The 22,556-nt window shown below is 32.3% G+C and overlaps 1 protein-coding gene across 1 annotated transcript; it reads left to right on the top strand.

Moving 5' to 3' along the window:
* The first annotated feature begins 4,519 nt into the window (after positions 1-4,519).
* Positions 4,520-11,396, top strand: LOC124825680 (uncharacterized). The gene is made up of 5 exons (XM_047298348.2): positions 4,520-4,753; positions 4,924-7,550; positions 7,701-9,437; positions 9,986-10,241; positions 10,322-11,396. The coding sequence occupies exons 2-5, from the start codon at positions 4,998-5,000 to the stop codon at positions 10,879-10,881; spliced, it is 5,106 nt and encodes a 1,701-aa protein (XP_047154304.2). The 5' UTR covers positions 4,520-4,753; positions 4,924-4,997; the 3' UTR covers positions 10,882-11,396.
* The last annotated feature ends 11,160 nt before the right edge of the window (positions 11,397-22,556 follow it).

Genomic DNA, 22,556 nt, shown 5'->3' with positions numbered 1-22,556 from the left:
TTGTTCTCTGTAATCATGATAGAAAAATAATCGTTCAATCTTTTTCTCCCAATCCAAGTAAGCTTCAGGGCCACTTTTCCCTTGGAATGTAAGAATGGTAAGTTTCACCCCTTAATTTTGTCATCTCTATGATCCCTTCCACTATCTCTTCTTCTTATTTCGCACCTCCTATCTTCATTTGGATTACTTTCATTAATATTCGCTTGATTCTCCAATTGCTCAATTCTTCCAAAAAAGTTATTAATTATTTTGTCTCATCATTCTTTGCATTTGAGCAGTCACAACATCAATAAGTAACTTTTGAGTTCCATCAAGTTGAGAACTTCCCATCACCACTTACTCTTGTCACACTTCAAGATAAATCGCCAAGGAAAGTAATGGACCTTACCACTCTACTCACCTGTTTACACTCCAATGATGGTTTTCCTCGTGTTTGGTTTTTTCTATAATGCAACACTCTTACCTTTTTCCACTCATTTTCCACTTAAGTTTCTTACAAAAACCAAAAAATCTATAATGTAAAATTATTTTTAAATATGTCCCTTAAAGGCTTAGAAAATAATATAGCATCAACAAAAATAAAAGTAGCAAAGAACAATTTTTATTATAATAAACAAGTATAACAAAACACAACTTGATGCAATCAACAATCTTTTTTTTTTTTTTGCTTTTAATGTTTTTTAGCAACATAATAATCCCTCAACTTCTTTTAGTAACAAGCTCTTGATATGAAAAAAAAACACGATTAGCAGTGTTTTACTTATAAATAAAAAAATTAGTCAAAATATTTTTATTATATTGAATAAGATTAAAACACGGGTCAAGGATGTTTACCTTACCCTATAAGTTAGTGAGTGGTTAACAAATTAGCTGTAATAAAATTATTTTTGAATAAGAGAGATAAATAATATTTCAAGTTGAATCTACCGGTGGAAATGTTATTACTTTTTCTTAGGTTTTAACTATGACGTGGTTTTTTTCATGTAAATTTGTCTTAAAATAATTATATGTGTTAAAATATAAAATTCAAAGTTTTATATTTATAACAATGAGTTTGGATAAAATTAATGGTGAAATTCATATACCCATTACACAAAACATATTAACCATGCTTATGAATTATAAATTTAAATTAAATTAAAATTATATGGAAATTTTGGTGAAAAATTATGGGGTTTAAGGAAAAAAATAAGATCGAAGCATAACTTTTTATTCTCTCCATAGCTCCACTCAAAGGTTTATGTTTTGGTAGATTTAATAGTCTTACGTTGCTTAGAAGTTAAAGTCAAGATAATAATAATGCCTACAAACCAAATTGGCCAAGTGAGTTTAATGTCACTGATCTTTCTTCTTTTGATATAGGTGAGGTATTATTATATTTGAAGACAAAACCTTTTGAAGAAAAAGGGAATGATGAAAACATCATTGGCCATACGAAAGCCTGTGACAACCATGAAATCCAAGTCCATAACCAAATGGAGGTCTAACAATCAATACAAGACTAAGGTGGGTTCTTAACAAAAGCAAAAGCTAAATTGGTCCAGGAAACTTTGCAAAAGTTTATAACTAATCCAAAAGAGGTGCAGTTACATGATGGGACCCCACATCTAGAAGCCCATATAAAGAAGGTGTTACTTAAGTGTATTGTTGTTGAAAATAAGAATAAAATGTTCAATTGTTAAAATAAAAGATCTAGAAACTTAGTTGTGTGTTTTTTTTTATTTGAAAAAAATATATGAATAATTTAGGAATTAATGGAATAAACAAAATGTTTTAAGTTATCATTCGAGGCACGAAACTCCTCTACTAAGGTTTTTTCTTAAACTATTTGATTTTATAAAAGATTTATTGATTTATATGTGTTTATTCTTAAGAGTTGTCGGACTTAATTATTTTTTGAACTTACCTTTATATATATTTTTTCGTCTAGTTGTAATTTTTCATGTCATAATTTTTATTTCATAATTTTGTAAATTTTAGGGTTCATCATTGGTAACATCATCCTTCAAGTTTCACATTTGTTCATATAACTTCTTTGCTAACATGAGTTTTCACACCCTAGTTAGGTCCAAAATTCATCAAGGTTAAATATTAATCCTTATAAATACTTGATTGTCAATTTTAGTTGGTTCATGATCTTTGTATGAGTTAGGTTAAGGTGAAACAACTTTTGTTTTCCTTTTCTTCCTCCTATTTTATTTTCTTGAATCATCATCAACACTGAAAAGACTTTCAAAGCTTGAGCTTGTTAGACCAAAGCAACATATAGTTGTGCTTACTCTTATTAAACACTTTGTTTTCTATAATGGTGAAATCCAACTCCTTATTATTGATTGAGCTTCATAACACGTTTATGAACCTCAAGATGTTCCTCATAGATATTAAATGAGTTTAGATAGTCAATGTGATGATGCTTAAACTTTGCATGATTTAGTATTTAAATCTCACTCACTATAAGGTTTATGTCCAACCACGTCTTCCTCACATTGACATCCTTGAAGATTGGTTATTTAAGTACCACAACTCTTTTGTTTATTATTGTCGAGCATACTTTACCATTTAATTTTTTGTATAACTTCTAAACCTCTTGTCTCTAAATTAGGTTACTTAGTAAAGTGTCATAATAGGTGTTACGCTATGTTCACATTAAGGGAATTCACTGTGCACAAAAATTTGGTCAAACAGATTGTGAATTAAATTCGTGTTCGCTTTCATTAATTTGAAAGCGAGTAATTGCGGGATGTTGGTTTTTCGTATCCACTCAAATATGTCGCGATTTGGAGGGAATGAAAAGAAAATCTCTTTTTTGCCCTGACAAAATTGCTATAGTATTCTCAAAGTGGTGCTTCAACTATTTCAATTTCCTTCAATTCCTCATTTTCTTATTCTTCAATATAATGTTGCATCGTGTCTAATTATATAACCCGAGCTGTATAGTGAACATATGCATGTAATTTCACACCAACCCATGGCTTGATAAGATGCTAACACCTCACAAATGTTACCACGTAAGTTCAGGAAGGTCGAACTTTCAATTTATTATAATTAGATGTTTGTATTACATAAATTTAATTATATTATATCAATTTTAATTATATTTTATTATATAAAACTTGTTATTTACTTATAACCAATTTTTTAAACATAATTATTTCACTTTACTTAAATAATATTTATTTATTTTAAAAGATAATTTTTATTTTTTTCATCTTTATAAACTTTTTTACAATTAAATATAACGTTAACAATTATCATTTTATATTACATTAATAACTAGGGACATTTTAGTAATCTTCAATTTCTACCAATTAAACAAATTTTATTTATTTGTCACATCAATCAAATCCTACCCTAATCTTGGTAAACTTTACTTCTAAATTCACTCTTGTTTACCTCCAAATCCACTCAAATAAACAATAATTAATTCATCCTCAAATCTCTTCAAATCCATCCACTCACTTAATTCTTCTCTCCCAAGTGAACAAAGCATTAATGACAATCTTCTCAAGCTCTATCGTGTCATTCTTGGAGCCTATCTAATGGGGAATTGTCTTTCAATAAATCTATCATATATTGATCTTAACACACATATGTTTATCTTGGATTAATCAAAGTTCCTTTTAAATGGAATATTTTCAACCTAATCATTGTGTTTATGTGTATTCTAACTTTCTAAAAAAAAGTTACTAATTTGTCACAGCCAATTCTCTCAATTATAATATTTGGGTTGAAAATAATATTTTTTCACTATTTATTAAATATTCTTTTGAACACATGTGATTTAGTTCACTATTACCATACAAAACTTTTATGTAACGTTATTACAATGTTATTATCCCACTATTTAGAAATTTATTATTATTATTTTTGGATTAACCATAATTTTGATTCAATAAAATTTTACACATTTGTTATTATTTTTTGTCATCAATAATTTATAATAGTCCTGAAGATGTTAAAAATGAGCTAAAAGGACACAAAACTTTTAAACCAATAGGAATATTAGTAAGGAAAAATAAATAAAAAACTAAAAGAGTAGAAAATATAAAAATAAAATGAACATGATTTATTCTTTATTTTCAAAAACATATTTATTTAACACCTCTTGAAGGGTCGTCGTGGAACTGAACTGATTGCATGGTCTATTTTCAAAAACCTCGATGGCATTTCCGATATTTCACTCAAATTTATTTTACTTTCTATTTTCTCGTGAATAGGCGGTATGCATAAATCCTATCGCCCATGCCTCGTGCAACCTCTGGAACCTTATGGAATCTTCGTTACCTTCGGGTCAACAAGTTCAATCCTAGCCGTTCCTATCAGCAGCGCACGTTTTCAAAAAGGTCAGTCCCATTTTCTAATTGTACACCTCGAGCAGGTAATAGTAGCCCCATGCAAAGGGTTTTCCATCAAGTGGACCTTAGTGAGCCACGTGTCGAGCCAAATCAGTGTTGGAGTGTTTTCATGCTATTTACCATTTCCATTAGTTATTATTTTCAGTATTTTTTCAATCTAAAAACCCTTACTTGCCTAACCAAAAGAAACCCTACTTCTCGTGCGTCTCTCGCGGGTTTTGAAACAAAATATAAACACGTAGAAATCGAATTTGTCGGTGAATTTAATTTCAAAATTGGGGATTCATTGGGGGTTTTAAATCGCCTGGGTCGGATTCAAACCCTAATTCATGTTTCGTGATCGTGATCGCCGAGTTTTGGGGAGGAATCGACTGTGTCGTGCTGTGTTGTTGGTTTAGGTTAGTGTGTTATTTCGTTATGATTTTAAAGTTAATATGTTTGGTATGTTTTTTTTAAATTTTTTTTATAATGCAATTAGTCCAGTGCGTGGTGGGAATGGTTATCGTGATATTAGTTTTTGCGTTGTTTGAGAGATTTTTTGTGATTTTTCATGTGGTTGTTGTTACAGATCTGAAAAAGCGCACAGTCATGTATGATGGAATGTGAACATTGTAGAGTCTCGGTCTGTTCTGCTTATTGTACATGGAAGATAGAGAGGAGAGCACCCATGGTACTGCAATTCCCAAAAAATCGAGATCTTTGGATCTGAAGAGTTTGTATAAACCAAAACTGAGAAAAGAGAGTCCAGAGAAGGGCTTAAAGAGGAAAGGGAGTCATCCTGGGGGTGTTTATGAGAATACGAACAAGAAAAAGAAGGCCAGAAAGGAAGTGTCTCTAAGTAGCTTAGAGAATGCTGATGCTGGCAACAAGAAGGTTATTGATGAAGAATTTCAGAAAGGGCATGGTCCTGGCAGGCAGGAATTGTGCGAACAAAAGTTGGAGCCAAAGCAGGGATCAGGTACCAATACTTTGCTGAATAAAGGCTCGTTATGTTTTGATGAAAATGTTTACATTCCAAAGCGAAGGAGGGATTTTGTGGGGAGAAGGAAAATTGAAGTTGGCTTGGCTCCGAAGTTGGCTGGAGAGTCTAGTAATACAGGTGACCATGGTGATCAGATACTTAAGTTAAGTAGTGATGATTTGGACAAGGGGATTGAGTCGTCAAAGATCAAACACAAACGAGATTTTGATGAGTTTAAGGGAACTAAGAGTAAATCTGCTGTAAAGAGTGGTGATTCCTCCTCAAAGAAGTCACTGAAGAAGGACAGAAAGCTAAAGGCATTTGCTCCAGATAGAAATAGGGTTGCAACGGAGGTTAAGCCTCGTATTGATAGTAGTAAAACATCTGATTACAAGCAAAAGGCTGTGGCTCCAGATAGGGGCAGGGTTGCCAAGGAGGCTCGACCTCTGATTGATGATGGTAAAACATCTGACTACAAGCAAAAGTCTTCGGCTCCAGATAGAAATAAAGTTGCCAAAGAGGTTAAGCCTCTGATTGATGCTAATAAAATATCTGATTATATGCGGGAAGATGAGGAGGAGAATCTTGAAGAGAATGCAGCAAGGATGCTGTCTTCACGATTTGATCCAAATTATGCTGGCTTTTGTTCAAGTAGTAAGCCCTCTACATTGCCATCATCAAATGGGTTGTCCTTTTTGATCTCTTCTAGTCGGAATATTGATAGTTGTGCGTCTAAGTATCATTCAGGCTCAGAATCAGCATCAGTTGATACTGCTGGCAGAGTCTTGAGACCGAGGAAACAATACAATGAAAAAGGTCGTTCCCGCAAGAGGCGGCACTTTTATGAAATTTCATTAGGTGACTTAGATAAACATTGGATACTGAACCAGAGAATTAAGGTGTTTTGGCCTTTGGACCAAATTTGGTATCATGGTCTTGTCGATGACTATAACAAAGAAACAAAGTGTCATCATGTCAAATATGATGATCGAGAAGAAGAATGGATTAATCTCGAAACGGAGAGGTTCAAACTCCTGCTACTTCCAAGTGAAGTTCCTGGAAAAGCAGGGAAAAAAAGAGCAGTAAGGAAAAATAAAAGCTCTGGCCAGCAAAAGGGAAGCCTGTTCAGCAAAGAAAGGCAAATAAGAGATGTGATTACTGAGAATAATAGCTGTGGTGAAAGCTGTATGGACACAGAGCCTATAATCTCTTGGTTGGCTCGATCTTCCCATCGGTTTAAATCTTCTGCCTTTAATGGGGTTAAGAGAAAGAAAAATCCTATTACACTTCCAGGTACAGCCTCATCACTATGCAACGAAGCTGTAAAAACAGGGAGGCCCTTAGTTGAGAGTTCCCCGAGGGATGGGAAAAACAGCTTTTCCAGAGATTCTTTATCAGAAGATAAATTAGGTGATAACTTTGGGGGTAAGTCTCCATTGCAAAGCTTCAATTGCCCTAAAGATGACAAACGACCTATTGTCTATTTTAGAAGGCGGTTTCGTAAGCCAACCCCAATGTTGCATCATATTTCTCTAAATAAACATGTTAACACGACTGCATCTTGTTCCATTTCTTTTGATCCTGTGGCTGTTGGGCCTATGGATGTAAAAGAGTCCAATGATGTGAGGGGTGAGATGGAGGGACCATTGTGTTACACACATAATGGGGGGGTTTTAAAAATTTTTTTGGAAACTGGTTCAGCAACGTTCAAGTTTGGCTTAAAGTATCCAACACAATCTGTGTTGAATGGCTCGTTCAAATTAGAGAATTTGTGGTTGTTCCGTGCTATTCTGCTACTTAAGTATGGTACAGTTATGAGCCTGTGGCCAAGAGTTCATTTGGAGATGCTTTTTGTTGATAATGTGGCTGGACTGAGGTTTCTCTTATTTGAAGGCTGCTTGATGATGGCTGCAGCCTTTGTCTTTTGTGTCCTTCGGTTATTTCATCAACCTGCTGAACAGGGGAAGTATATTGACGTGCAGTTGCCTGCTACATCGATCCGATTCAGGTTTTCTAGTGTTTATGGTATAAGGAAGCCTCTTGTTTTCACATTTTACAATTTCTCCAGAGTGAAGAATTCAAAATGGTTGTATTTAGATTCAAAACTTCAGAGACATTGCTTACTCGGTAAGCAGCTCCATCTCTCCGAATGCACATATGATAACATCCAGGCGCTTCAAAATCAATCTAGTGAGTATCCAATTAAGTCCATCAGAGGGAACCCGTTAGTGAAGGTACTTTCTCCAACTTCGTTATGTTTGCTGATTGGTAATTCCGTGTCCTTCACCTGATTTCAAGGTTATGTGTACTATATTTAATAATATATACTGCCAAAACCCCCAGTCACTGCTATTTGAGTTTTGTTGGTTATTTTGCATGAACAGGTCATGCAGAAGAGGATTAGGCCAGGGATTAACATTATGGGTGTTTCCAGAGAGTTTTCTCAGGCCGATACCAGTGAATATTCTGACTCTGGCAAGAGGAAGATTCCTCCATTTTCACTTTCTTTTGCTGCTGCACCTACATTTTTTATTAGTTTACATCTGAAGTTGCTGATGGAAAAGTCAGTAGCTCATATTAGCTTTTGTGATCATGCACTGGTAGATGATGAGGAAGACTTTGGTCCGATGACAGATGACTGCTCTAGCATCGATGATTGCTCTAACCGGAATGCAGAATTTAATGTGAAGAAAAATATGATTACTTTGTCAAAGGATGCGGTGCCTGATGGATTGACTTGTGCCAAGCCAGATTTATTAATTAGTCCATCTAATTGCAGTGATCAAGTTCTCTCCCAAAATTACCAGAATATTGATCGTAGTGCTGATAGAACTTCCATATTGGATTGTTCTGAGAGGCATCGCAATGTTCAGTTACCAGACTGGCAAACATGTCACTTTGACCATTCTTTTCCTTCAAATTCTTTATCTGATAAGATTAAAGCCAATGATGATTCTCATTCTTTCCTGTGCGATTTGAGTGTACAAATACCTTCTGTTGATCAATTTGAGAAACCTTGTGATGGTGATTTGCGTGATGCTCAACACTCTTCTGATTTTTCCTGGAATGCAAATGGAGGTGTCAGTCTCAGCCCCAACCCAACAGCTCCCAGAAGTTCTTGGCACCGGAACAGGAATAATTCCTCATCTTTTGGATTCCAGTCTCATGGGTGGTCTGATGTGAAGGGTGATTCTCTTCACAATGGTTTAAGCAGTGGACCTAAGAAACCAAGGACACAAGTACATTATTCAGTGCCTATTTCTGGGTATGATTACAATTCAAGGCACAGAAGCCATTATCAGAGACAGAGAGGGTTGCCTCACAAGCGAATTAGAAAGGCTAATGAGAAGAAATCATTGGATGTTGCTAGGAGTCCTGAAAAGAATCTGGAGGCCTTATCGTGTGGTGCTAATGTGTTGATTACCCTTGGTGATAAGGGGTGGAGAGAATCCGGTGCTCGAGTTGTACTAGAATTGTTTGATCATAACGAGTGGAAACTTTCTGTAAAACTTGCAGGTATTACAAGGTATTCATACAAAGCACATCAGTTTCTGCAGACTGGATCAACAAATCGTTACACTCATGCTATGATGTGGAAAGGAGGGAAGGATTGGATCTTAGAATTTCCTGATCGGAGTCAGTGGGCTGTTTTCAAGGAGATGCACGAGGAATGCTACAATCAGAACATCCGTGCTGCTTCAGTTAAAAATATACCTATTCCTGGTGTTGTCTTGATAGAAGAAAATTATGATAATGAAGCTGAAGCTACTTTTGTTCGTGGCTCTAAATATTTTCGACAAGTTGAAACAGACGTAGAGATGGCTCTGAATCCATTGCATGTATTGTATGATTTGGATAGTGAAGACGAGCAGTGGATTTTGACTATTCAAAATTCTGAGAAAGATAATGGTTTCATGGATGGGATCTCCAATGAGATGTTTGAGAAAACAATGGACATGTTTGAGAAGGCTGCATATGCTCAGCAGCGTGATCATTTTACTCCAACTGAAATAGAGGAACTGACTGTTGATGTTGGGCCCTTCTGTGTAACCAAAATCATTTATGAATATTGGCAGCAGAAAAGGCAGAAGAAGGGAATGCCGTTAATACGACATTTTCAGGTACTGTCTAAATGATAACCTATGTAATTTATGATATTATCATTTTATTTTAGGAATGTTACTCACGCTGGTACTGATTAATGACATTTTGAATGATACACTAACGTTACACATGAATAGGAAGGGGGATAGAGAAGTGAAGGGGAAGGGATTTTAATATGTGCGGCAGTGGATTATTTTTTACTTATTTGCCCTAATTGTACCTATCAGCAAGCTGAAGGCCTGCCGAATGTAATGCTAGGTGTTTTTAGTTGTTACTAAATCACTTGTTATTCGTTGGTTTATTTAGGATGATGGTTGACGTGAGCACTTTTTATTGCTTGAATGTCTCTATGTGGAAACCATTCGTGCCTCTGGTCTATATTTCTGCCTATTGATTGAAATGTATTCAACGTTGTGATTTTGCAATTGATTATCTTAAAGTATGGTGGTGTTAAGCAATTTACCTTTTGTTTCGTTTCAAGATTGTCTGTTTCTTTTGAACACCTGATATTTAGGCACGTTATCAAGGTTGGAAATTTACCTCTATTTTTTTATGCTCTATTCAGCCACCTCTATGGGAAAGATATCAACATGAACTGAGGGAGTGGGAAGTTGCCGTGACGAAGAATAATATTCCCATTTCTAATGGGTGCTTGGACAAGGGTGTGGCTTTGGAGAAGCCAGCTATGTTTGCTTTCTGTTTGAAACCAAGAGGTTTGGAAGTACCAAACAAAGGATCAAAACATCGATCACAAAAGAAAATTTCGGTCTCAGGCCATTCAAACAATGTTCTGTATGAACAGGATGGGTTCCATCCTTACGGTGAGTATTTCATTCTTGAGATGATTAACATTTTGAACAACTTATGTAATTCTCCTTACATCTGTTTGGTGTGTCCTCAGGACGAAGATTCAATGGGTTGGCATATGGTGATGAAAAGTTTGCATTCCCAGGGCATAATTATGATTCGGTGGATGATTCCCCATTGCCCCAAATCTCTCCGATATTCTCACCCCGGGACGTTGGCAGCATGGGATATTATTCTATAAACAACCGTTATGACAGAAATCATATACCCAAATATAACAGGCACAAGTCAAGGAAATTTGGATCATTTGGGTTTCATAATGATTCCTATAATCAGAGAATTTCATCTTCAGGGAAGAAAAATGGGGATGGTAGGTGGAATGTGGGTTATTATGACTTGGCAGGCCACAGGCAGTACCTGTTGGATGGTCCTCAGAGACATGGGATTGATCAAACTGATGGTCCAGATCTCTATGAACTTAGAGTGCGTGATGCCTCTGGAGCTGCTCAGCATGCAGTTAGCATAGCTAGAATGAAGAGAGAGAGAGCTCAGAGATTGCTTTACAGAGCGGATCTAGCAATTCACAAAGCTGTGGTTGCTCTTGTGACCGCTGAAGCAATGAAAGCTTCTGAAGATTCCAATGGTGATGGGTAGATAAAACAAGAATGTCTGACTCTGATAACTTCATGGATCCCTCCAGTTTGCAATTGAGCTGCACAGGGGCTGGCAGCAAGTAGACTCAGCAGTGAGTTTACCAGACAAAGCCATTGGTTTGACTTTGTTAATGGCTGTGGCCCATTGTCATTATACTGAACTTCAAGCCGTGAGAGCTGAAATCAATGGGATGGAGGTAGTTTTGTTACTTCAAAGTGCAACTCTTTTGCACGGTTTGCTGGCACCTTCCCCAGCTATGCCTAGTTCAGTAATGTTGTTGCGCTGATCTGCGTGGTATGGATCTATGGAATTTTGGCTGCCTATATTTTGTACAGAATTTTTTCCCTTTGACCTCAGTTTCAAATGTTAAATATGAAAATAGAAATCGGCCAAATAATACAACACCACCTTGAATGGAATTGCAGTCCTATTTATGTCATAACTGGACACATAATTCGCCAGATAGCTGGTGGTTATGAAAATAGTAACGCAATTGCCCTTTTTTTTCAGCACAAGGATCATCGAAAGAAATTTGTCTTGCAGCAAAAACCAGCTTATATTTCATTTTTAAGCCTTGAGAAGGGTCCTGTAAATCTACAACCCTCTTTCTCATATATGGCTAGTCTTTTATCTTGGTTGGGTATATCAAATGCGTTAACGGCGAGAACTTTATTGCACGGATTAGGATCCTGTTGAAATTTAACCATAATGGATCTGAATCATAAAAATTGATTTGGTATATAAATGCAAAAATTTAAATGGATGATAGTTGCAACAGCACCGAATGCAGTTTATGAAATGCTGAAGATCCGATTCCGAAGGTAGGATTACCTGATACTGATTCAATGTCGGGCTTACACTGATAGTTAAAATCTTCGGCTCGAAATGTGACCATTGTTTTTGGGTTAGAAGCAACCATTTGGTCCAAAGTTTCGCCTTGTCTGTGTAGCAAGTGTAGATAATTACTTTCTGCACCCTTTTACTCTTAGACCTCTAAACTTTTTTGGGATTGACGTATAATAATAAAAAAATAGTACAATTTTTTTAAATTTTATTTTTGTTTGAATTTTGTAAATGTAGATGTTATGTGTTTATTGAAAGTTAATATGTAATTAATTGTAAATTTAAATTTTATAATGATTTTAAACACATAAAATACGTGTTTAATTCTCTTAATCATTAACAACTTAAAATAAAATAAAAAAACTAGTTTTCATTGATATTTTTTCTTATATGAAAATACTATATTAGATCAATTATTTATTCTTTTTATCTAATGCTCCTTTAGCCCTTTGTGATGTACATCTCTTGCCCTTTTTGTTTCTACTGCAGCCTTGGCATTACTGTTGCATATTGAGCCTCAGTGAATTACTCATGAATAGCAAAAGTACCCCGCTGGGGAAGTTGAAGCTAAGCTGCGATGGTTGTCTTCACGATACAACATAGTTGGACAGTTGAATATAGATGAATTAAGACATACAAATTGTTGAATATAGATGAGAATGCTCCGTATTAGAACTTGTTTCACCAAAATGCTATTAGTTTTAAACTCATTTATTCAAGTATGAATTATGACAACTTGGTATACTGTTTAATACAAGATCAAATTTAGAAAACTAGCTCATCATTTACCACAAATTCGTTGGCTTGGATAGAGATATTTGCATACGAGACCCTGTTTATTTTGGATTTTAGATTTGAATGTCATTTTTTTTTCTTAAAAACAATATTTATAAGGATCCTTAGCATGTCAAGTCCAAACTACCTCGAAGAGGAAATGAGTATAAATGAGTACTTTTCTTGTTGAAAAGTCATTTTTTTTAATTTAGGTGTTAAGAATATTGAACTCTTAGCTAAATAATATATATACGTTTGAGAGCACGGTATATGAGGATGTAATGTCTTTAGGAGAGTAAGGGCCATAGATAATGTTTGTCATGGTTGAGAGAAGTATAGGAACACTTTTTCTATGTGTATATATATTTTTTCCTGCATCTTCATGCCAGATTACCTTTCAATTAGTTCACAATGAGTGTTCTTTGTCTTTTAAATGTTGTGCCAACACAACTTCATACAAATATTTGGGGGTTGCCTTCAAGCGTTTAAATTAATATGCTAAGTCCTACCTATTCCCATCACCTGAATGTTACTTTCATTCTTACCTTACTCGACCAAAGGATCCGATTATCTAGTTTTCTCTAATAAGTAACCCAACTATTTGCTTGGTTGATGCATATTCTCAATCATTTAAGAAATTTAAGAATGGATTTTTTAGGGTAGTGGTGAACCCGGTTGGTCGATCATATTTTTATCACAAAAACAACAAGTCCAAATTTTCCCTTTTACTGGATCACTAATGTTTTTAGGTATAAGGAGTGGTCGGAGAACATATGGTCCGTGATGGCAAACCCTTAGCCAAGGGTCCAATCACAAGAAGCATGACCAAGCAAAATGTTATTTACTTAAGCCATCATGAATAATTTCTTGACCTTATATTAAAAGTCAAGTAATATAAGATTTCCTTTTTTGGCATTGTATAATGGGTCAAGTAATGTAGGGTTTTGGTCAATTTCGATCAACAAAGGTCACCACCCAATGTTGACCCAAGAGAGACGTTTTTCTAGAGAAGGGCGTCCCACCTTTGAGGAAGAGTGGTCATTTGTCATGCTCCCAATGCAGAGGTTTCCCTTAGGTAATGGACATGTGTCATTTTAGGAATGGAAAAGATTCTCTCATGTTAGTGGCCACATGACCTCCTTCTAATTGGAGGATTTTTGCCTTGGTTTCCAAGCTAGCCAAGTTGATAATTTAACTACAAATTTGAAGACACCTTAAGGCTATAAATAAAGGTGTCTCCCGGTAAATCAACTTTGAGATTAGTATTGTTATGCCGCAATTTATTATTCCATCTTACTTGTTTCCAAAGTCATGGCTAGAGCATCCCATGTGGTTTCCTCTAGCCACCTTCCTTGAGAGTTGTCCAACTTCTCTTAAGAGCACTAAACATCACCAATCCCATCCTTCTAACATCCCAATTGAGAGTTTTCCCACCATACAAACACACTGCTTCTGCACATTCACCTTCATGCTTTGGATCATCCTCACTTGTCTTGTTTGTCCATCATTTCATCTTTATTTTTCATGGTTCTAGTTTTTACTATTCTTTGAATCACTCGAACGTCTGGCTTAAGATTTCATATATTTTTTGTGTTTGTGTACTTTTATATTTTGTTGAGTCTTTTTTCATATATGTGTTTTGGTCATCATGATATATTGGGTCATTTTGACTTTTAAATCCATCCATGTTGTCTAGAGTCATGTGTAATCATTTTAATGTCATTTCTTCTTAGTTTAACTTTTGAAAAAATCACAAAAGTATATGTTCAAGTTGGATTCAAAATTGCACCATATACATCCATTTGAGTGTTTTTACTTTGCATGTTTGAGTTCATACTTGTCATATAGTTCGTTGGCAAGTTCTTAAAGTTAAGTTTCTCTTAGGTTTTGTTGAGTTTCATGTTTTATTTTTTATTCTAGTAGGCTTTTTTTCATTTTGTGTTTCTTGTTCTTTTTGAGCTTTCACATGAAAATATGTAATCTGTTTTGTATGTGTAGTGGTATCGGTTTGCACTTAAAAAAAGTGAAAAAGAATTGTTAAAAGATCAAAGAAAAGGCTACAAAAGAAATACCAAAAGAGCATATAAATATGTTGGAAATTATGTGCATTTGCCCACAACTACTAGCTTGTTTGGTGAATTAATTTTTCTGCATTTTGCTCTCTGTTTTTTGTGCATATTACTACATTGTCCAACAACTTGAGTTTGGCTTTTGATGCTAAAAGAGTGTCCTTAGTGCACCATTGGTTCATAGCTTGCAAAGACAAGAAGCACCCATCTCTATTATAGTTTTTTTTTTTGTTTTGTACATCTATTCTAGTGTCTTTCTTTAGGTAATTTATTTTGTGTGTTTAAACTTTATTTCTTACCACTTAATTTCTTGTTTGTCTTCTTTGGTCTTCTCAATTTTGTCATCTATAAATCCTTTTTGGTAGCCTTGCTTGTTTTAAGACCTTTTTCTTGCTTTTTCTTGGCCGAGTTTTGTAATATTTTGTGGTGTAGGTTCCCTTTTGAGGTGAATCAACATCTTGAGGTAGCATCCTAGATGGTGGAGACCTAATTGAATCTTGAAGTCTTGCAAGGAGATAAGAAAAGAAAAGAGAGAAACACTTGGGTGGAAGACCTTCAATTTATTTGTATTTCTTTTAAGTTATATTTGTTTCTTCTTTCATCTTGTATCTCATGGCCTAATTAGGTGTCTTGGAAGAGTCTTTGGTGCTCAATCTCATCTCCTAATTAGGTGTCTTGGAAGAGTCTTTAGTACTCAATCTCATCTCCTAATTAAAACATTTTTTTTACCATATTGAAAACGTTTTTTTAGTTGGTAAAGGTTTGAAGGTTCTAAGTCCTTGTAACTTTACCATTAGGATTCATAGTTTAGTTTATTGGCTTATAGTTTAGTGTGTGTCCACTTATGTATCAAACTTAATTCCATTTGAGAAGTTTGGTGCAAGAGGACTTGAGGTAAATTTTGCTATGAAAGACTTGGTTAACTAATACTTTATGATCCACCTCCTTTTTCTGGAAGTGAACTTGAGCTCCTTTTATCTCTTTAAGTCTCTTAGGGAATTTCCTTTTGAAATACAAGTTTTGTTTGCGCATATCATCTAAAAAGCTAAGCATGTCTAAATCTCCTTCCTTACCAACTTGGAAGTGATTCTAGTGAAGAGGCCTAACCAAGTTTAAACAATGTGGCCCAAGAGCTAAAATCACTTAAACTTTGGAGGAAGCAAGAGACAATCTTAAAAGAAAAAAAGAAAATTAAAAGGGATACTTATCTTTCCATCTTTGAGGAAGGGCTAAGAACACTTAGACAAAAAGAAGAGAAAATTCAAGAAAAGTTTAGAAGTAGAAACCGATTAAGGAGAAGCTCAAAAACTCCAACACTATGAGGATGATAATAGAATTCTTAATCAATACTATTAAACTTCTCTACCTAAAATGAATAGAAGAGAGTGTAAAAGAGAGCATACACCATAAGAAGATAGGATAGACCTTCCTCATTTATACATGGAAAAGAAAATGTTGAAACATACTTAGACTGAAAAATGAAATTAAAACAATTTTTCAAGTGTTATCAAATAATTTGATTTAGAATAAATTAAAAAAGTATTAATTTAGTTTGATTTAATATGTTAAATTTAAAATATTGATTTAGTTTGATTTAATATGTTAAATTTATCTATTAATACATTTAACTTTTATGGTTTGTTGAACTTGCTTTTCAACTATGGGTGAAATCATCAATGATCTCTACTCCCAAATTCTTACGTGTATATAAATAACATTTTGTAATCAAATAGACTCGTAGATTTAAAACAATAGTTTACTTTAGATTTGGTTTAAGAAATGACACTATGAGTTGACATATGACAAATTTATATTATATATATATAACTACAAATTTCAATTTACACATCAATTTTATAATATAAATAAATATTAAAATAATTTTATTATAATTCAACTAATAATTAAATAATAAGAATAAAATTTATATCTACTTATATATTACTAATTCACTTTATTTTCATTAAAATTGGATCTCCATCAACTTATCTGAGTTGAAGAAATAGCTATTCGAAAACATGGTTGAAGGAGAATGTCTGTGAAAGGGTTTAATTCTCTGGATAAATGATGAGATGACATCAGCAATGTGATGAAAAGTTATGGTGTAGCTGTTTTTGCAATTATTTTATGTTCCTGTAACCTCAAATTTTCATATTTGATTCGTGCTTGTCTATTGAACAAATGATTCTGACAAAAGTCGGTTCAATTAGAAGTAAGAAATCATTGATTTTAGACAAATGTTTATTTGATGCCATTTTCTTTGCATATGCTGTGTCCATGATTGAAACGTTACATTATGCCATTAAAACAACATAATGAAGAGAAGGACCAATTCCAAATCCAATTCATTCTCAAGACAAATGCAGATACATTATTTTATTTTTCTTAATAGATTATTCAAGAATCTTACTTTTATTTTTCTATCTTAAAATAGAATTAGATAAATAATTAAAAAAATTAATAAAAAAATAATCCAAAATGTTAATTGGTATTTATTGAGAACTTGAATAAAAAAATAAAGTTTTTTTATTTATTTTAGATTAGAATTTTTTTATCAGTATTAACATAATTAATTAAAGTGTTCCGTCTGTGTTTTTTTTTTCAAAATTTTTTTTTGTCTGTTTCAAAAGTAAAAATTCAGTTTAGACAAAAAAAATGAGAAATCATTCTATAACTTTTAACGAAAAACAGGAACAACTGAAATGGTTAAACCATAAATAAATTTTATTATCAATATTATACACAAAACAAATGACATATCATCAATATATTATAAAAATAAAATATGATAAAATGTTAAAAATTTAATTTTAAATTTAATTCAATTTCATAAAACTCATTTACAAGATTTGCACATATTTATATTCTAAATTAATTTTATTGAAACTTTTAATATACAAAATTTTAAAATGATAGTGTATATATAAAAGTTAATGTAAAAATATAACAATAAAAAATAGTTTTAACTAAAAATTGTTAATTAAGTTTCAAACTTTTTTTTTTGTAATTAATGTTATCTATCTAGTAAAGTTTAAAAAACTTTCAATTGAATTTTTCTTATTAATTAGAATAACATGACTGTTTGATTTTATAATTTTAAGAAAAATATTACGAACTTTGATAATATATAATAAAAATAATTTTAAAATTCTGATTATCTTTATAAAAAAACATCATTTTATTTTATTAATTAAATATTAAAATAAAAATCAAATGAAACATGTGGAGACACAAAATGGTGATGTTTCGTAAAGATAATCAGAATTTTAGAGCTTCATTTTTTTATGGTTATATGAAACTATAAAATTAAATAGTCACATCATCATAATTATGATAGAAAATCAATTAAAAAATATAAAAAATTTAGACACTTGATATATATATTTTTAAATAGAGACTGAAATAAAAATATTTAATGAAGACACATAAATAATAACAATGCAAAATAGCATTCACATCATCCCAATTAACAGAAAAATCAAACTACATATATTCAATTCAAAAATATATCTTAATTACTCTTTAATAAAATTTACTTATAAATATAAAATAATCAAATCTCAAAGAAAAAATTAGATACAATAAGAATCAATATTTCAAAAAATAATTAGAGTCATTGTGAACATAACAATTTGTTATAAACTTAGCAGAGTGCGATATACCAATTCCTATTTAAAGTTTAAAATCAAGGGAAAAAATAGTAATGATTAGAAATATAAGTTTTAAAATAATTTAAATAAAGGAAAAAAATGTAATTATTAATATAAGTGGGTCTTTGTAATGTAAAAAATAAATATTCAACACAACAAATAAGTACTGGTTTGTGTTGTGATTTTAAGAGTTAAGAAATTCTATCTATATATTAATATCTGTCATACTCTTATATGCTCATTTATTTAATGAAATTAAAAGAATCAGGTTTTCTTTCTTAATATATAAAAATAAAATAAAAATTTAAGGCAAATTTTATAAAATAATCAAAGACAATATATATGTGAGTGAATTCACAATTTTTTCATTCTTTTTTCTTAAATCTTTTATAATAGAGAAAATTAAACTCTGTGACATTTACTTCCAACTTTTATCAAAATAAACTAAGATGATATGTTAATAACTTTTTTAAACAACAAATTGTCACTACTTTATTAATTTTGTATATTTAAAATCAACCAATCACAAATTTTCACATAAATTTTTTTAATAAAGTTTAAAAAAAATTGTTAAAAAGATATTTTTCCAACCTTATATCTCCAAAAAGGAATTCCTTTTATTTAGGATCTTTGTAAGACTTTTTCTTTCACATTTGGTTAGCTTTTGATGGATCTTTTGCATAAGTTGTGGGACATTAAAGTTTCATCTTTTACCTTAGTTTGAAGATATTGTATTATATCTTGTTAATATTTTTATCTTAATTTGCAACTTTTATGGAAAGTGGATGAATAGAAGTCTAGGGTAATCTAGCAGAGTAGGAGATTAACTATCTGAATTTTTTAATACGATTATGGCCATTTTAAGTGGTTAATCTTTCATTTTGACCTAAACCCTAAACCATATCATATACTCATAATCTTTATTCTTTTATTCCTCACCTTGCTAGAGTGCATTATTATCACTCAGAGTGAAAGCAAAAAGGGCTATTCATTCATCTATAATAATTCACACCACAGGAATTTCATAGTTCCAATAAAAAATATTACAATTTAGCACTGTTTTACTTTTATAGTGAGTTTTTTGTGTATTGAAATTATCTTTTCTATTTGTTTGAATTCATTTAATTATAACTCAATAGTTTTCTTGACCTCTATATTTATAGTAGTAATTGATTTTTTTTACTTTATTTATATTTAAAAAAGTTCAATGTGATGTTTTTTTTTTCATTTTAACATATTTTATCTTTGGGATTAAACAATAAACATATAAAAAATAATAGTAAGTAATTATATTAACAGGTGTCAGTTTATTATCTTATAACTTTATATATATCATAAAGAATCACATACCGAGTCTTTTTAGAAAACAGTAAAGAAACAATAAAAAAACATTGAGTTATTAATATAAATATAGGAACTATAAATGCTATTAAATATTTAATTATTAATTCAAAATATAATTGTAATAAAACTTATGAAAAATTTATATTTATTCTATAATAACAATACATGTTACGATTAAGTAATTGAGTTCCTTAAACTAGAAAAAGGAAGTATATAAAGATTTGATATGGTGAATGTGGCTACAATTATTAGTCCATTTTAACAAAGAAACCCTAATAAATAAAGAATCTTAGTTACGACAGTATACCATATAAACAATTATTTTTTAGTTATCTTTGACATGTATGAGATAATAAAAACTATAAAAAGCGAGAACATTTATACTATTAGTAATGGTAAGGTCCTTTTGTTGGAAATGGTGTACGTCATGGCATCATTTTTTGGATAATAATTATTTAGCAAGATAAATCAAGGTGTAGCTATTTGTCAAACTATAATCATATCAAATTTTCATATCTAAATGGGAAAGGTGAACTCATTTATTAACTAAGAATGGAAAGTTAATTTTTCTTCTTGTTCTTTTTTTACTATATAGACATAATTATGTAATTGAAAAAAATTGAGAATTTCTTCCTCTTTCTAGAAAATATTTCTTTAAATAAACTAACTTTCTTGGAATATATAACCATTAAATGATTGATTTCTTTACTTTGTTTTTGGAAAGTTACCAAAGATTTGTTTTCCATATCTTTTCTTGTTCTTACACTTTGAGAAAGTTAAATTAACTCCATTACAATTTTCTTAGATTCTTAAGGGGTTAAAGATCTTTAATCCTAGTTGACACTTAAATGTATTTTGGAATATGATTTGATCATTTTCAAGTATTAATGTATTCTTGAAATACTTTAAATTGTATTTTGTAAAACAATAACAAGAAATATATAGTCTTATTAGTATTATTATTATTAGGCTTAAATGTTTACTTTGTCCCCGTACTAATTTTCAGTTTAGTATCCGGTTTTAAAAATGAAGACATTGAGTTTTTATGTTATGAAAATTGTATGACTTCAGTCCTATCCGTTTACCGTCGTTAAAATTGATAACGGTGAATTGACTGTGGATGTGAGGTGTGCAAGAAATGTCATTGTGCAATGAGTTGGCCTAAATTAGTTGAGGTGGCAGCCAATAGATTATATTACGTGTTTTTAAATTGGGGAAATTAAATAATTAGGATTTTTAATCGTGGAAATAAAAACATTAGGAAATTTAGTTCATAAATTGGGGATTTTTCATTCGTTGAATTGCAAGATAGTGTCGAAGGAGATTGTCGTCTCGAAAGATTGACGTTCTCGAAGAGATTGACGTTCTCAAAGAGATTGTTAGCGAAGAAAGTTTTATCTTAGTAATCTATTTCACAGTTTTACTACATGAATTATTCAGATGAAAACTAGTTCCTGTTGTATAAGGAGCAACAAACAAGATCTAAAAAATTTCATCTAAGCTTTCTACTTGAAAAACTCTTGCACTATTACATCAAGTGCACTATAGTACATGAAATAAGAACAACAAAAGAGATTGATACCAACAATCAAAGACCCGAATAACTAATAAGTACGAGAAGTCCTCCAAAGGAAAACAACACAGACCCATAATTTAATTTAAAAAAAGAAAATGTTTTTTATCAGTATATAGAAAAGTAAAGTGAAATGTGAACCTCCAAAACGTCAATGTATCGCCGATGTTAAGAAGTCGTTTGGTGAAGCAATCGTCGTTTTCAAACATGAGCTCAATTGTCTCTCTGAATAGGTCCAAGTTCTCAACTTCAGGAACCTCTATTCTACACACTTTGTTACTCCCACTCCAAGACGCAGTCCCTTTCTTGTAATCCTCTACCAACACCGCGAACACTTTGGAATTCGCGCACAAAACCCCGGAGTTCACCTCCAGAACCATGCACCCATCGTTCTTCCCTCTCAGACTCATCCTCACATCCCTGTCGTCGACTACCAATGCTGGAGATCGTGGAAGCGACAGTTCCAAAGAGGGGGAGGGAGCTAGCGGAGGTAGAGGCTACAGGATCGGAGTCAATGGGGGAGAGTCTTCCTGGAGAGAGGATACAACGAGGGTCAATCTGAGCGGGGATGCGGGATTTGGAGGACGTCGGGAGGGAGAACGTCAATCTCCTACAAGGAATGAAAAATTCCCAATTTATGACCTAAAAATCCTAATTATTTAATTGCTCCAATTTAAAAACACGTAATATAGTTTATTGGCTGCCACGTCAACTAATTTAGCCCAACTCATTGACCAACGCAAGGACCACCACAAGGACCGCTTCGAGTGGAGGGTTTCCAGTACAATGTTTCCAGAAACTAGTTTTCCCCAATTGGAAGGTTTCAAGCCCTAATTCGTAATCTGATTTTAATCACTCACACACACGTGCCAATCACTTAATCTCATTCCATTAATTAAACAAACAACGTGTCATATACTTAAGACAGAAGCTGGCAGAAGACCTGGCCTCGCCGTTTGCCAGATAACAAAAACTTGACGCCGTCCATTTTTAAGGACTAATATTACATGTTTCAATACTATGAGGACTAAAAACCATCAAAGTTTTGAGTAGGAACTAAAACAAAAAATCAATGATACTTAAAGGACGAAAAACATATTTAACACTTATTAATTTGTCATATTAATAAACGGATACTTGTTTTTTCTATAATAAAGTTTATACGTCTTCATTTACAAATATTTAAGCTTAGTACATATTTTAATAATGATTTTTTTTCATCATTTTTTAAAGTTAATAATAATATCTTGACTTTCTTATATAAAAAAAATGTTCACCTTTCTTATTATTATAAACCTTCTTAACATCAAATTTGTTGCCCATGTTCAAATTTGTATAAGCTTTTTTCTTCTCTTTTTCCACATATGCATTATGTTCAAGCAATATAAAACATAAAAAAAAAAACTATTACATATTAACTGA

This window comes from Vigna umbellata, chromosome 2 (genome assembly GCF_029865625.1).
Source record: "Vigna umbellata cultivar VRB3 chromosome 2, Vumbellata_1.0, whole genome shotgun sequence".
In the NCBI taxonomy this organism is placed as follows: Eukaryota; Viridiplantae; Streptophyta; class Magnoliopsida; order Fabales; family Fabaceae; genus Vigna; species Vigna umbellata.
This window is presented reverse-complemented; position numbering and strand designations above follow the sequence as displayed.